This window comes from Lygodium microphyllum, chromosome 14 (assembly GCF_053477565.2).
Source record: "Lygodium microphyllum isolate KBCC chromosome 14, Lygodium_microphyllum_v1.1.10, whole genome shotgun sequence".
Lineage (NCBI taxonomy): Eukaryota > Viridiplantae > Streptophyta > Polypodiopsida > Schizaeales > Lygodiaceae > Lygodium > Lygodium microphyllum.
Window position 1 is genome coordinate 20,713,781 of NC_141148.1, and position 15,511 is coordinate 20,729,291.

Consider the following 15,511-nt stretch of genomic DNA (forward strand, 5'->3'; position numbering starts at 1 on the left):
TTCAAGCGACGAATCTCCAATGGCAACTGTTTCTTTTGCACCACAACTGTGAAATCCGCCCGCCACCGATTTATTTCTTGCTCCATCGCTAAGAAACTCTGGTTATTTTTATCGGCTGTTTGGCAAGGAGTGGTTGGTTTCACCCTGCATCTCTTTGATTGGGTTTTTGGACAGCCCAAATACCCCACTCCGGCACAGCCCCATATGAAGCTCATGTATCACTTTCTTCGATATTTGGGCTGTTGGCATAACTAGACCATTCAGAATGCTTTTCTTTTTGACTCCGCCTATAATGTTCAGCGACATATTGCGAGACTTAAGAGCCTCTTGTATTGGCAGCTAGATCTTCTCCAGCATTCTGATTTGCTCTCTAGGGAGGACTTACGTCCCTGGCATATAGCAATTTCCTCCACGCCTTTGCCTTGACCTTGTAACTTGTAGTACTTAGAACCTCTTCTCATGATAGCTTAGATTGTCGTCATGTATCTTGTAATCAAGTAATCTTGTATTTTTTTCATAATTAATATAATTACCTTTTACGAAAAAAAAAAGAATACAAAAATACTACATGACCCCTTACCTTTTTGTATCCATGTTATTAACACTAAATGAGTGATGGTAATTCTTATACGTAGCCAAACCTATGTATGATCAATTACTTACCATCCGATTACTTGTTTTTGTTACTTTAGCAACCTTAATACAACTTCTATTTCGTCAACTTGTGTTGGTTGTAAGCTGAGCATGCCATACATAAGCTTGTCTTAACTAATTGAAATCTTTCAATGACTAACTTAGCAAATTTGACCTTTATTTATATATTGATCAAAACATTCATGCTAATTAGATGCTAGTTGATATTATGTGGCACCACAGACTCTTATGTTAGGAAAGTAACCTAAGTTAATAAATACATACTTTTACATGTGGTTGCTAGCAATACCATACTATTGCGCTTAGATATACCTACTTCATACCACGTCCTTGGGACATGTTGCTAATAGTGTGTGTAGCAACATTGCTCAAGTGGGGGCGATTTGGACCTAAGATGAGTACAAACCTAATCAACAATATAAATTTAGATGCACAATTGTATGAATTAATTATACTTATAGTGTACTAATTGTTGCTACACATAATATTAGCAACATGCCCTTTTGGTTCCCCCAAAAGTAGGTTATTCTAGAATCAAAGCACTTACATTTTTGAATTCTTGCAAGTTCTAATAAGTAGAGCATAAAGCTCATGAACTTCTAACACCGTGTCAATGAAGTATGGGATTTTTAAAAACGATGTTCTGGCATGCAAATTGGCTTTATTCATTAATCCCATACTGCCGTGTTAGTGATATGCATATGTTTCTACATAATTTGCTTTACCACTGTTTTTGGCAAAGTTTTTGAATAATCATTGGGACTATCCCCAATATACCTGACACATCTACATGCAGGAGTGAAAATGGATGGTCCGACCCATCAATATGTAGGCTAGTCATTTACAGCCCAGGTCTCGGTCTTTCACCTTATTCTTCACAAGACAATTTTGATTAAGAGGAAGTCTTAATTAACGAAGAATGATGTATAACAGTCCAACCAGTTACACGAGTCTACTGATCACCCTTTCATGACTTGCCCTCACAATACCAACTGCTTAAAGACCTTCCTTGCATTACAGGACATTGCACAATTTCCAAGTAGAGTGTGAAGCAACTACTACACCCTGGCTGCTCCTCTGCAGGGTGTATGTGAAAGAGAGAATGGCCATACAGAGGTGTAACAATTTCACCGATCACCCTTTTTATGGTCGAAGCAAAGCCAAAATGATCGAATTAACATTGCTAGTTTACGATGTTCCCAGTCTCATATCTGGCAGTATTACTATAAGGCTCGCTCATTCATGCAAACTTTCAATATAAATTCATCTCCAAACTATAAAGATTCGCCCTGTCAAGGTAAATGGTGTCCAGGCATGGTGACTGAAACAACTATAACTAGAACCAGCTTCCTAGGGAAACTTTTGGCTCCCATTTCCTTTCTTCCAATCCTTGCTGCTCATAAGCCAAGCAATATTGGCTATCTTCAGATCGGTGGATATGGTATCTAAACATACAGTTGTGTCAGCAGCTTGACTTCAGTTGCATGCAATAGATGTCCATTGTAACCACCATCCTCCTTGAATAATGTACAAACCCACCTTCATGCAGATAAGCACAGAACAAACAAAAGAAATTAGTTTCAAGCATTCTTTAGATGTGTTGAAAAGATGACAAGGCTATAAAACAGACCGCAAGTAGATTGAACTTTCAGGTTTCAGCTCATATATTGAAGATGAGTTACAAGAGTATTATGGTACAACTCGTGTCGAGAGGGCTATTTCCTTTAGCTTGGGCATTAACGTCTTCAAAAGTTCTTGCTTGTCTTCTATCCTATCACAGGTGCAATCTGTACCCTGAAAGACATGTGAAAGCCATGTTCACCACTACAAAAACAAAACACAAACAAGTTACTAGTGTGAAACTAAGAAAGAGAGAACTTGTTGAACCCCTTGAAAGTCCATTGCATATAATAAAGCAAAAGATAGTATTGCAATAAGCAATGAGCTATTTTATTAATTTTTTCCAGGCAGGAACTACTGACTCACATGTATGGAACATTATAATATGCTTTCACTTAATTATGCAGCTTCTATTTTGTTTTTCAATTTGCATTCAATGCAATCGGCAAGCCAAGTCATCAATTAAAATGACAAAAAAACACTTGAATCTGCCTCATTTTCAACCCAATACAAAAATCTTTAAGTGATTTGAGTCCACTCCTAAGCGACTATGACCATGAAATTTGATTCTTATATAAATAAATAAATAAATATGTATATCAGGCTTCGATTGTTAAGACGTCCACTCCATGCATTCCACTCCTCACTACATAAGAGTCAATAAAGAGAATCTTTTGTTTGCACCACCTTGTTTATGGGGAACCCCGATTTTCTTAAGTCTCATTCTTCTAATTAGGATGAGCTCATCCAATTACTCGACTTCATTAGCAACCTTTTCTGTAAAAGCTTGGACCTTTGCGTGCGTATGCTCTTGAAGAAGTCAGGTAGTGTGATTTTTGAAGGTAAGCAGGATGCCTCAGCTGCTGTGGAGGAGAAGAGGCGAGCAAGCCAAAGCCAAGGTTGCACACCCACAAGAAACTAAATCCTCCCAAGGGACAAGGCCGGCATGCTAACAAGATGCAACTGCCAATGGAGAAGACCCTCTAGCCTAGTGGCATGACTTTGAATCCAAGATGAAGACATTTCAGGTGACCCACTTGTGTCAGCAGCCCCAAAATCTAAAAAATCTAACAATATCTTCATGTGTGTCTGTGCAGGAGTGGAATATTTTACCTTGCCAAAGACCCACTTAGAGGAACACAGCAAATATCACAGCACACCTCTCCAAATGTCAGATAGGAGGGACCAAATCCTCTTGGCTAATGGGCATAAAATAAATCTGTGGCATGAGGATTCCACACTGGTAGTACAAAATAAACAATTGCTACTAGAAATATGGTGCCTAGATAGGTCTGAGGTGAGGGGCAGACCATCGATCAACATTCTCCAAAGAAAGACTTTGCATTTGAATGGAGACTTACTGATCCACCCTTCTATAATAGTCAATTTCCACCAAGCCTTGCTTTTATGGAGTCCCTAGAAAGCATTGGCATTGGGCATCAACCAATGACAGTCTTTAATCAAGAGATGATAAATCTAGTTAATCAAAGCACCCTCTAGACAACCAACCTGCAAGTCTCCAATCATACCAAGGATGATCTGAATCAAAGGTGGGGAAGGGCTGTCAATCCTAGAAATGCATTGAGATCATGTCCACAAATCACAGTACCTGTAGGGATCCGGAAAACCCATTTGCTTGTGCGAAAAGATATCAACATACTATGAGCTGACATACTCACATATGCAATAGAAACCAAGCCCAGACGTGCCATCCGAGTGAACTTGGAGCGATCAACTTGTTTTCCTTCCCAAGAGAGTAGCCGAAACATAGCCTACACCTCAATCCACAAAGAATTAGTATGTAATCTATCCTCCATTGGATATCATATGTGCACTAGATTTAGTGATCTCAAAGGGTTGATGGCCTCAATCATTAAGGAACAACCCATCCAATTGGAAAGAGACCACATGAGATTAATAGCCTACAGAAAGTGAGGATGATCTATCAAAGAATGATGGCATGCCGAGAAGGATATGCACGTGGTCAATGCTCATAATTTGGAAGTCCAATGCCTCATGGTATAGCTGAATCAAAAGATCCACCCATGGCACAAACAACCCCAACGATCCCACATTCAAGCCCTATGCATAATAGACACAATATACATAGTGGGTGGGTGTCATATATAGTTGAAGTTTCTGTGCCAATTGAGAATAAAGAAAATTATGATTGGAGTTGTCATTGAACAACACTATAACAAGTTGGCCATCAATTAAACCAGTGACCTTTATGAGGTCAAGCAAGCCAAGCACAAGTTTGCTTACAAGATAACTGGAGCAACTATTTGCATTGACAAAAAAGCCCTTTACTAAGAATTCCAAAAGCATCCAAAGAGCCTCCATGGTATTTATTAAAGCTTTGAAGCTCTTCTTTGCATTTTTATTTTGTGAACTCTCCTTATCTCCTCGGGATTGGCTGGTCTAATGCAAGCAAAATGAAGACTCTTAAGATGATCCTTGTGACCAGTCAGCCTGCCTTTGCCTTCCTTCTTCTTCCTTGAGTCAAAAGTTAACTAACGTGCAAATGCTATCGTGAGGACTTTCTTCAACTTTGAGCTCGAGGTGGCTCGATGGGAACCAGCCCTCAACTAAACACCCTTCCTTGTTCTAGTACTCAAGCGGCAATCCAAAAAGGTAATACATTTAGAGGAGTGCTTGTGGGTCATCAAAGACCTTGGTCTTATGCAAAAGGTCCGTTGGGCCACTTCTTTGCAAAGTATCCAGATCAAAAGACTACCTTGGTGGACCAGCCTATGGATAAAGAGCAAAATGTGCCTCCCTCATCCTGCTGAGCAATAGATTATTGAGCCTTGTCCTCCCTTAGATTTGGGGACGCAAGGATGGATGGAAGCCTACTGCACAAAAGAAAAAGCCAAGGAGACTTTTGTGCCTGTAGTACCTGCTGGCCCTTCTTCATCACTGGACCCTCTCCGCACTCATTCACGTCGTCAAGATGTGCAAACTGCTTCAGTTTCTACTATTCCCAAAGATCCGCAACCTCCCAAACAGCTACAACGACAACAACTTGCACGTGATCTACCAGCCTTGTTGGCCTCTGATGTTGATGGTCGAGTGATTACTCCGTAGGATCACAAGTATCTAGGTTCTACCTCCCACCTTGCAAATGGACCTTCCTCTTCATGGGTTGATCCTCAATGGCCCAATCCTTTTGCAGTGCTAGGAGACTTCTTTGAAGATGGTGTATTGGAGACAATGGTAGCAAAGGCCCACACCCATGCGGCAAAATCTCATCAACACTCTTGATCTTATGTGTCATTGAGTCCTCGGGTGTCTCTTGCACACTCGTCCTTTTGTGTTTGTTGAATCCATTGTAACTGGTTTATATATGATGGCCTAGAGCGACCTTGAACTTTCTAATCTTGTTATCTTGCTTTCGTAATTGATATAAACAACCCATTATGAAAAAAAGAATATTGCTATTTGAATTGATACATCCTAATACCTAAATATTGTAAACCTTGGTGCCTTGGTTAGCCACAAATTGGAAGATTGTTCACATGAGCAAATTCGTGGGTAGCATGCCAATAAGAATATGGTTGTCACACAATCCACGATGTGGGCTTGGATTCATCCAACACATCTCCTTCACGTCGGCCAGCCTCTATAGAATGCCTTGTGCATACTAAATTGTCATCTCACGTCCATTGCCACATAGCCACCTCACGGTCAGTCCTCGCCACCACAAGCACCTTATTGTTGATAGCCCAATCTAGTTGCCCACCCTACAACCAACTTGCCATCACTACAATGGTCCTTAGCACCATCACCATCGGTGCTGTCTCCTCTCTCCATGTCTTCTCTTAGTTCAATATGTTTTCTCTCTTTGACCACATCATCTTTCTTCTGTCCCAAAATACAACCATTTCTCACACCTTGGTGTCTCTCACCTCAACATACTTATATTAACACTGAACTTTCTCAACACCATTAATATTAATATTAAAACTTTAATGTATCTTAAACTTTTAATGCTTACTTGTGTGCACCCTCTCATAACCGAAAGTCTAGTTGTGGATCCCAACAAGAATATGTAGTCCTCTATAGCCACTTGCCCCACCTCCAGTGGATCTATGCTATGGATTCATTCTCTCTCCTAGTTTTCTGTACTCCTCCTCTAGAGTGTCTAGGTCTTGTAATACGGAAGAAGTCTCTATTAGCTCTGTCCATGAAAAAGATATTGTGTGAAATCTGTACTCTGATCTAGCTTTCTTCATAGAATCAATCTCTACTCTAGGAACATGCATCCTCTCTCAACATTGATCCACAACCTAGATGTCTCTCCTCTTCCCTCCTGAGTGCAGTCGATGATGCTCGAGCAGTCCTCCTCTTTGAAGACAATGTTGATATCTTGATGGTGCTCAACCAAGTCTGCTTGTCCGACTGAGAAAGGTCTAGACTGCAAAATTTGTGCAATTGACTCTCCCAGATACTCATCATGCTACAGATGGTCTGGAATCTTGGCACTAGATTGGGGTTCATGACTCTCTAAAAAAGAACTAGCTGAACCAGTAAATGGTCCAAGAGACTAGTGCTAGGAATGATACTAGCTAGGCCTCCTCTATCACAAGCCTAGTCATCCATATAAAATATGTCAATCTTGGAAACGACCCTAGCTCTTGCTACCCTCTCTCCCATAGAGAGCCGAAGTGAGCTTGTAGATTTGCCAAAATCTGATGTAAACCAAGGATCCCGTCTTCTTATCTAGAATATGAATTACTCCATGCATTTATGCATCTGCCTCTCCATACTAAGGCTTCTCCCATGTTGAAGCTTGATGTTTCATGTCTCTATGTGTTGCTTTGATGTATCAGAGTCCTCAGTCTTCAAACTTAAGTTCTCTTCTATGAATCCAAGTTAATACTAGTTTCAAGTTTTGCAACTCTTTAATATGAAATATGTACGATATTTATTCTCTGTTTTTAAAAATAAGATTAGGGTCATGTCGTACTACACCATACTTCTGTACCCATTTGTGTTTGCCATATGGAAATGTGTGGAAAAAACTATGGATCCATCATTGCCTAATGTGAAATGACCAGATTCAACCTTGTTTATAAAGCATGGAGATTCTTGGAATTATGCTTCTAATGCAGCAAGTATTTAGGGAAAGTTGGTCACACTGCAGCTTCATTGTGTGATCTAGCAAATGTAAATCAAAGTTCAGATGGAGGCCATAAATCACAAAGTACTTGTTTGCAATAACCTTTAGATCTCTGGATCTTCATAGAGGTAACAAATATGGTCTAATATTCAATCTCAGATCCCAAACAAAAGCAGCAATGATATCCCCTGATCAGCTTTCGTTTAGAAAAATAAAAGTCTTAAGCTTTGAAACCAATGCAATTGTCAAGGGTTGTGTGGGTATAGTTGATACTCTTAAATCGCAATCCAAAAAAATCAAGCAAATAGGACTGTGCAATCCAGCAAAGTTCAGATGGAAAAGTCAAATGGTTAAGGCCTTAAATCACAAGGTACTTGTTTTTAATAATCTTTAGATCCTTGGATGTTCATAGAGTTAACAAATATGGTCTAGCATTCCATCGTAGATCTTGAACAAAATCGATATCCCCTAAAGTGTTTTCTTTCAGAAAAAGAAAAATCCAAGCTTCGAAACCAATGCGACTGGCAAGAGTTGTGTGGGTATAGTTGATGCTCTTAAATCACATTCCAACAAATCAAGCAAATAAGGACCTCTAACCAATACTCTCAAGTGATCAAATCCAAGTTCCAACTTTTTGCCTAATACTCAAACTCGACCATTGTTTTGTCACATCAAGTGAGATTCCAATTAATCTTCCTCATGGTTGCATTCCATCTGCAAACAGTTCCATATAGTACGATCTGTCTGGTCTTGTTAGACATGTACGATCTGTCCTTATTTTTTTTTAGTTGGGGTTAAAAGAAGAGTTGTCTTTTACTTTAACCTTTTCCTCTTTATCCTCACGGACCTCTACTTGTACCTCATTTACCACCTCCTTTTCTTCTACCTTTCTCTTGCAGGCTCCTCTACTCTCATCTCTTGGATCTCCTCCATCCACTTCTCTCTTCCTCTACATCCTCCTCTTCATCTTTTGTCTCATCCCCTATGTGTAGCTCTATTTCTATCTCCTCTTCCTTTATCTCCTCTTTGCATTATACACAACTCCCTTTGGGTCTTAGCCTTTAGTTTTTTTTTGTATCTACTACTTTTTGCACTTGCCACTTAGCACTTTTGACTTGCCATACCATGATCCATCATTGCAGCTAGCTTCTTTTTTTGATCCATTGTACATGTTTTCAGCCTTATGAATGAAATTGGATCTTGAAAATTACTTGTGACTAGAGTCTTGGATTTACATTTTATCTCAATGTCTTATCATGTTCATGCTTCATTGTTGAAAATTGAAATAAATACATTTATGGTTTGTAAATTGTATCAGTATTGGATGGATAATGCCTTGTGACACTCTTATCTCATGGGTAACCACTCTCATGTTAAAACAAGTAATAGTTACTAGCCTAACCCTTAATTTTCTATATATCTTTTAATGACTGTATGAAACATTGGATTTTGTCCAATATTTTTTTGCGTATGTTTGGTACCATACTAGTCCACGGACTAGACGGATTGGATGGATTGTACTTGACTACCCTGATCTTCCTTTAGTATGATCTCTATCTTAAACCATGGACTTTGGTAGTCCATAGCTTGAAGATCATTGCCATACAAAGTTCACCCATTGGAGCTTTAATGGTCTTTTGTCCTTGGACCATCTTCGTAAACATGCCTACTTGAACATTTAAAAACCTGACTTGAGTAACTATATGCATACCAGCTGAGGGTTGAGGCTTCATAGCATGCTGCAAGCGTCACTTTCAGTCTCCAACATACTTCATCTCCTCAAGAAGGTGCTAAGAAATGAGTCTAATAATATAGGTTCTATTTAAATTTCTGAATTTCAGGTCAACTTGGAAAAACTAAAGATGACACCAGTAATTCAGATCTATGCTTGCCTCCAGCCCTTAGCAAATCATCTGCTTGCTTCTTCCTCTTCCTCCTTCTAGCAATTCTGTATTTTGTCACTCCTACTTTGTAGCTAGATGGAGCCTTGTTTACATTTGGTGTCAGATCAGCCTATGAATGATGTTACATCCATGCAATAGAAGCATGGATTTGCAGTTGTTGCACTTCCTGAAATCCCAACTATGCATTTCGGGGCCTTTTGGTCAGCACTCAGGTGCCATTCCACAGAAAAGGACCAAAGGCCTATCCTGTGGATTGATAATGCTTGCAGTATCAGTATGTGAAAAAATCTATTTGAAAGTTTCATGGCTCTCATTGGGCAACTGTGCTGCACCTATCCACCAGAATTTGTTTCACGATTGCACATTGAAAGCTATCTCAGAGACCCCTGCAAATTGTAGTGCTTTGTTCATTAATGCAATGCTTATTAAAGCCTAGATGGCTGCTTTAATATGGTCACAGTTGACATCTTTGCAGCTCATAGTTTATGAGAGAGATTCAAATGGTTTTCATCAAGTGTAGACTGTATATTGCTGCTGCCTTTTCTGCCAACTGTTTCTATGTCCCTCTCTTACCCATCTTGCCGCCTACCAGCAGTTGGCATGAAAGTGAGCAGCAAATGAGAGACTGGACTAACAAGAAGAGGACTATCTAATTGTGAAAACTTTGCTGCCTCCTTTGGTCTGTCTCACCCAGTTTTGTCTACCCAAGGAGTGGCCTGCAGGCTGCCTTTCCACCCTGCAGCCCGCGCTCAAGGACACTCTGTGCTGGTCTGCTGCATTATCTTTAGACACACTACACAGTTAAAGTGGAATGGAATGCTTCCACATTGCCTTTAAGAAAAACTGAGCTGCTCCTTTCTCAATTGATGAATCGTGCTTGAGAACTCACATTCTTATTTTGGTTGCCAGGGAATAGAAACCCATCACACTGAGAGTAAGATGCAGCAAATTGAAGATGTCTGAAAAATGAAGGTTATTGGGAAGTTCACGGTAGTGTGGTATAGCAGTGGGTTGATCAGAGACTCTGTAACAAGCTAACATATGAATTCAAAGCAGGGTTGGTAAGAAAATATCCAGCAGAAACACCCGGTGAAGAATATGCAGGGTGTACAAGCACAGTGAGTCAACCTAGTCACAACAGGAGCTACCAGCCACATAATTAACACATTTTCTCAGCAATCACTGGAACAGCTGTTACCATATGATGAGATTGTGTTGAAAACATCAAAGTCAAATGTATGGCACCAGTGAAATTGTGGATTGATTTTGGCTGGCTGAGAATCCTAAAGCAAAAGCATTGCATGATTCTAGGCCCACCCAAAAAAGTAGAATCAGGAGCATGTTGTCTAAAGATGCGCAGTGCATTATAAGAGGTTGGACCAGGAAAAAGACTCCAAAATATAAGGGCTCATTGGTCCTTGGCCCATTTTAAAGAGAATGTAGATGAAGAAATCGTATAACTCTGTCTGACTGCATAGATTTATTAGGAGCCTTGAAATTCTTAACTAGTGCCTCACATTATTAAACTAATCCTTTACTGTTACACATACTAAGAGTTCAAGACATGAACAAAAAATGGGCTAGCTGGATGTCTCTCAAGTGAAGATGGTAACATAGAGGAAATAAAATCACAAGATACAAACCCCAGGGGTTGAAGTTGAGAGCATAGATAGCAGTGCAACAGTTGCAGCTTGGTACTCCACAAGAGTTATATAATCAACATCCGAAACCCCATTCTACGCATTAAGAAAGAATTATCAGACAAATTCTTTGTACGCTGAAGCAAGTATCATGTGAATGAACTTTGAAGATTTATGGAAACCTTCAAATGACTAATTGCTGCTGAGATAGCTCTTCCAGGTGCTTGCAATGCCTTGCTGTAAACCTGCTCCTTCCATACAAAAAGGGAAATCCTCACTCTCCTTATACAGTGCAACAAAAAACAGGATAAATTCATACAAAGAGTATACCTGTGCAAACAGGAGAGCAACAACTTTGGGCAAAAGTGATACTGGATTGTCCTCCTCCTCTATTTCTGAAGCAAGTCCCTATAAAGACAATTGACAAACAAACACTCAGAGATACCTAACCAGACATTTCAATGTAGGTCTTCTAACTTGTTCTAACTGACTGATAAGACAACAAATATATTTCAAAAATGAATGCATGATTCTAGGAAGAAAGCACTTCCTGCCAGCAGAGCACGATATGAGTTAAAACAACAGCTAACAAGAACGGTCAAATTCGATGCATAAAACTTCAAATAAGTGCTACAAATCAAACCAACACCAAACAGGAAGCAAGAATAAAACAGCAAACTAATAAAATGGCAAAAGCATTTTGCAAGAAAGTACTGTTTCAAGTATCAGAAGAAAACCGATTGATGAAAACCATGAGTTATGATTGATAATAGTAGAAATGTGTCCATATGTGATACCCAACAGCTGAAATAGATGAGACTAGAATACTAAAAAAATAAGCAAGCACTGATGGTGCTCTTCCTACCTGGTAATTGCATTCCCTTACAGTGCAATTTTGTTTCACCTTTCCACCTGTCTAATGATGGCGGATCCAGACCATCATTGGAGGGAGGCATATGCGAATGCCTCCCTTAAAGCTCACCCTTTCCTTATATGCCTCTTAAATGTTTGCAGGCTTCACTGTTGGCCTAGTTGTTTGCTGGGAACTCTTTCTCTCTATCTCACAGTTAGTTACAAGTGGAATCTGATCATCTCCGCCTCTTGTCCAGAATCCAGATGTAAACAGACGAGTGCTTTGGATACTTCATCCAAGTATAGAGGCCAGATTATGCACTGTAGAACAACACCCACAACCAGAGAACAACACGCACTGTCACACCCTACAAAACTCAAAGCTAATATACTCTATATTCAGAGAAGCTTTTGGAAAAGGTTTTGGCATTCCTCCCAGAAAAACCAGATTCATACTTTTAGTGATGCTTTTTACTTGGAGACCCACTTGTTGATAATTGGAGATACTTATGTTCCCTCATCCCCACCCAACTTTTCTCGAATGCCCTATATGGCAGACAAGGTTGGACGCTGTGGACCCTAACATGGCCATTGGCATGCGAGAAATTCTGAATGCTTAAGGGTGAGCCCTACAGAATGAAAATGTCCAATATCCACTTCCCATTCATCCTTTTTCTTGCAGATAATGGCTGCTATTTTAGGCCATGAAGCCTGTTGTATTGAAGCAATGGATATAATTTCTGGCTAATCTTGGAACTAATTTGTATCCAGAAATTCATAACAAGAGGAACTTTGCTAATGATATCAAAAATGAACTCAGAATCCTTAAAGATTTTACAATTGCATGTTTTCTTTATCAATGACAATTAGTCATGATTATTTTGGATAATTTACTATGGTGATATATTGTAGTTGTCAAGACCATTTGACTAATAATCATATTACTTGGAAATTATTTATTTTGGTATCCCACCCAAAGGGTGAACAATGTTTAGGATGTTTAAAAAACAAAACAAAAGGTGTGGCTAATTAAATTTCTTGAAAGAATTTTACAAAGAAGTACGTGGACTAAATAGACTAGTTGGCATTGTTCGAAAATTAGAAAACAATCATACATACAAGACTCTCAAGTCCGTCTATGGGGGACGGCGGATAGAAGCTTTTCTTTTCTATTTTTCTTTGGGGCATGGAAAAGTTTAGTTTTTTTTTAGTTTTTCAGTTTTTTTTTGGGTGGTGGGGCAAGGCCTCCAAGCCAACCATAGCACAATCATACATACAAGACTCTCAGGGCGGTCTATGGGGGACGGCGGATAGAAGCTTTTCTTTTGGGCATGGAAAAGTTTTTAGTTTTTAGTTTTTTAAAAGTTTTTTAGTTTTTTTTTTTGAGTGGTGGGGCAAGGCCTCCAAGCCAACCATAGCACAAGAATCTACCTTGATGATGAAGAAGATATCATGCATCTCTGCCTCATACAAAAGATCATGGCTCTAGTTGACTGACTACCAATAGAAGGTCCCCAAGAGATGCACCCCAAGCTAGGTGGACTCCACAAAGTAGTCGGCAGACACCTCTCCACTCAAGCTCGCTTGCCTTGTATGACCAAAGACAAACTTGGAGTCTCTAAATGGTGCTATTAGCCCGTGGGCAATGCTTAAAGACTCCACCTTGTTGCATCTGGGCCAATCGACTCTCAACTACTAGGCTCCCATGTGCTAGAAGCCAAATTAAGTAGGACACTCTCCTCGACCACTAGCTTTTCCAAAGGTGTCACCAAAAGGCTACGTGGAAAGCATGTGCAATGCTCTACTTTGCCTAGTGTTTGCTATGTGAAGGTGTCCCATCCATGTTAGCTTGCATCAACACATGTTCACAATCCAAGATCTATAAGCCAAGAAACACAAAGGCCCAGGATACCACTATGGCCAGCCAAAGCCACTCTCCTAGATCCACTCCAACTCAACTAGAGGTAGAGACTCTCCCATATTCAAAGACACCACTCCTAGATGTTGTATAAACCCAATGTAAAGAAATGCTCATCTATAGAATACAAACACAATCATGCGACAAATGCACAGACTGATAAAGAAACACACTTAGGGTAATGGTGAACACATAGAGAATGCCCACAGATGATGAATGAAATTTGAATTATGAATAAACGCAATGCTCAATGCAGTAAACACACCATGCAAGGTAAAAACCAACTCTCAAACTCCCGTGTCTCAAGGACCACGGCAAAGTATGAGATGAGGGTGTGTTATACTTTGATGGATCCTGAAATGCAACAAGCAGCCTTCAAATATGTTCAGCAGCAGCACATGCAACTCTGTGATGGCTAGATTAGTGATAGACAGCAGATTGGGGCAGATGGACAGCAAATACAACAAAAACTAATGATGTGGCAAATCAAGCGGCTCCAAGGAAAGCAAATGCAGATGTGTATGATGGCATGGTAGGTCTAATGGCTCCACGAACTGCAAAACGCAAAGAAGGCCGCTCGTACAGGCTGCAAAATGCAGGAAATCAGGCCACATAGCAGCAGGCAGCAACCTAGACAAGGTGCAGTCTGCAGTTGGTTGGTTGGACAACAAGTTGAAAGGCTGAAAAACAGTCATGAACAGCAATAGAAGGCTGGATAGTAGGTGCCTCATGATGGGAAGTAGTTAATTGAGATATCCTTTGTAAACCAGGTGTGGACAGTAGAAAGAAGGCACTTGCAAGCTGCAAAAATGAGATTTAGGCTGAGTGGTGGGCAGCTTGTCTATTACTAGATGGTTGGGTCCCCCCAAATTAGGGTTTGGCTTATGGGACACAGACACTCTCTAGACTTTGCGTTTCTTTTAATGAAAGTTTTGGTAATTTGATTGATAAAGCTTGTTTTGGGGCCGTTTTAAGTGACTGATCAGCATGTAATGCATCTTTAGCTCAATACCCAATTAACATGACTTTCCTTGGAGGCTGATGTCATAGATCCTCCCCCAAGGCATGTCAAGGAAGGCCATACCCTATTGTCCTCTGACGAAGGCTAACTCGCCATCCCTTATATTGAGAGGGTGCTTGGGGGAGGCACCACGGAGTTTGCAAGCCACTTGCAAAGGAATCCCACTAGTGAAAAATGCACTACCAACACCTCTCCCAGCTGCAATAGTACTCTCTCTCTCTCAAGATTACATGATTACAAGATGCAAGGTGGCTCTAGGCCATCATGCATAAACCAATTACTGAAACCAGCCTTCCTTCTCGGATAGGGTGGTAAATAACATGATTAAGCACTAATTATAGCAAGTAAACAAATTACATAGATTCAAATACACACATTACCACTTCATCTTGGACAATAGACAATCTGTTGGCCCCAAACTAGTGTCCCTTGTCGTATTTCTTTAACTTTTATTGCAAATGGATGGAGTACAATTGAGATCCTTTGATCTCTATTACTAATCCAAATGCGTCTTGCTATCAAAATTGACCAACAAGCCTCCAAACCAACTTGGCCCTTCATTTGCTTGGGGATTGCTTGGAGATTGGCCTTCACTTTGCTCCTTGAAAGACATATTTCGCCCCAACTTTGATATTGTTTAGCTGGCCTCTTGAATCTCCTTGAAATTACTCAAATTCAGCTGCTTGAATTCAAGTTCTAGGTCCTTAATTCTAAGCACATATCCCACAGTGGTTGTCAAATCCTAATTTTTGCTATAAATTAGGGTTTATAATAGAATCT

At 40.0% G+C, this 15,511-nt stretch overlaps 1 protein-coding gene across 9 annotated transcripts in view; it reads right to left on the reverse strand.

Moving 5' to 3' along the window:
* Positions 1–1,218: 1,218 nt before the first annotated feature.
* Positions 1,219–15,511, reverse strand: part of LOC148025401 (E3 UFM1-protein ligase-like protein) — a 163,358-nt gene continuing 149,065 nt past the window's right edge. Inside the window, exons 17-21 of one of the 9 annotated variants that reach the window (XR_015693083.1) lie at positions 11,271–11,348; positions 11,123–11,191; positions 10,944–11,036; positions 2,285–2,448; positions 1,220–2,099 (exon numbers count right to left, since the gene is read on the reverse strand). Coding sequence is in view for 4 of the 9 variants with exons in the window: in XM_087692512.1 (XP_087548638.1) it covers positions 2,344–2,448; positions 10,944–11,036; positions 11,123–11,191; positions 11,271–11,348 (345 nt within the window). In the remaining 5 variants the exon portion in view is untranslated. Of the gene's footprint in view, positions 2,194–2,284; positions 2,479–10,943; positions 11,037–11,122; positions 11,192–11,270; positions 11,349–15,511 lie in introns of those variants that run through there. The other 8 variants (XM_087692512.1, XR_015693082.1, XM_087692511.1 and 5 more) reach the window with 8 other exon arrangements.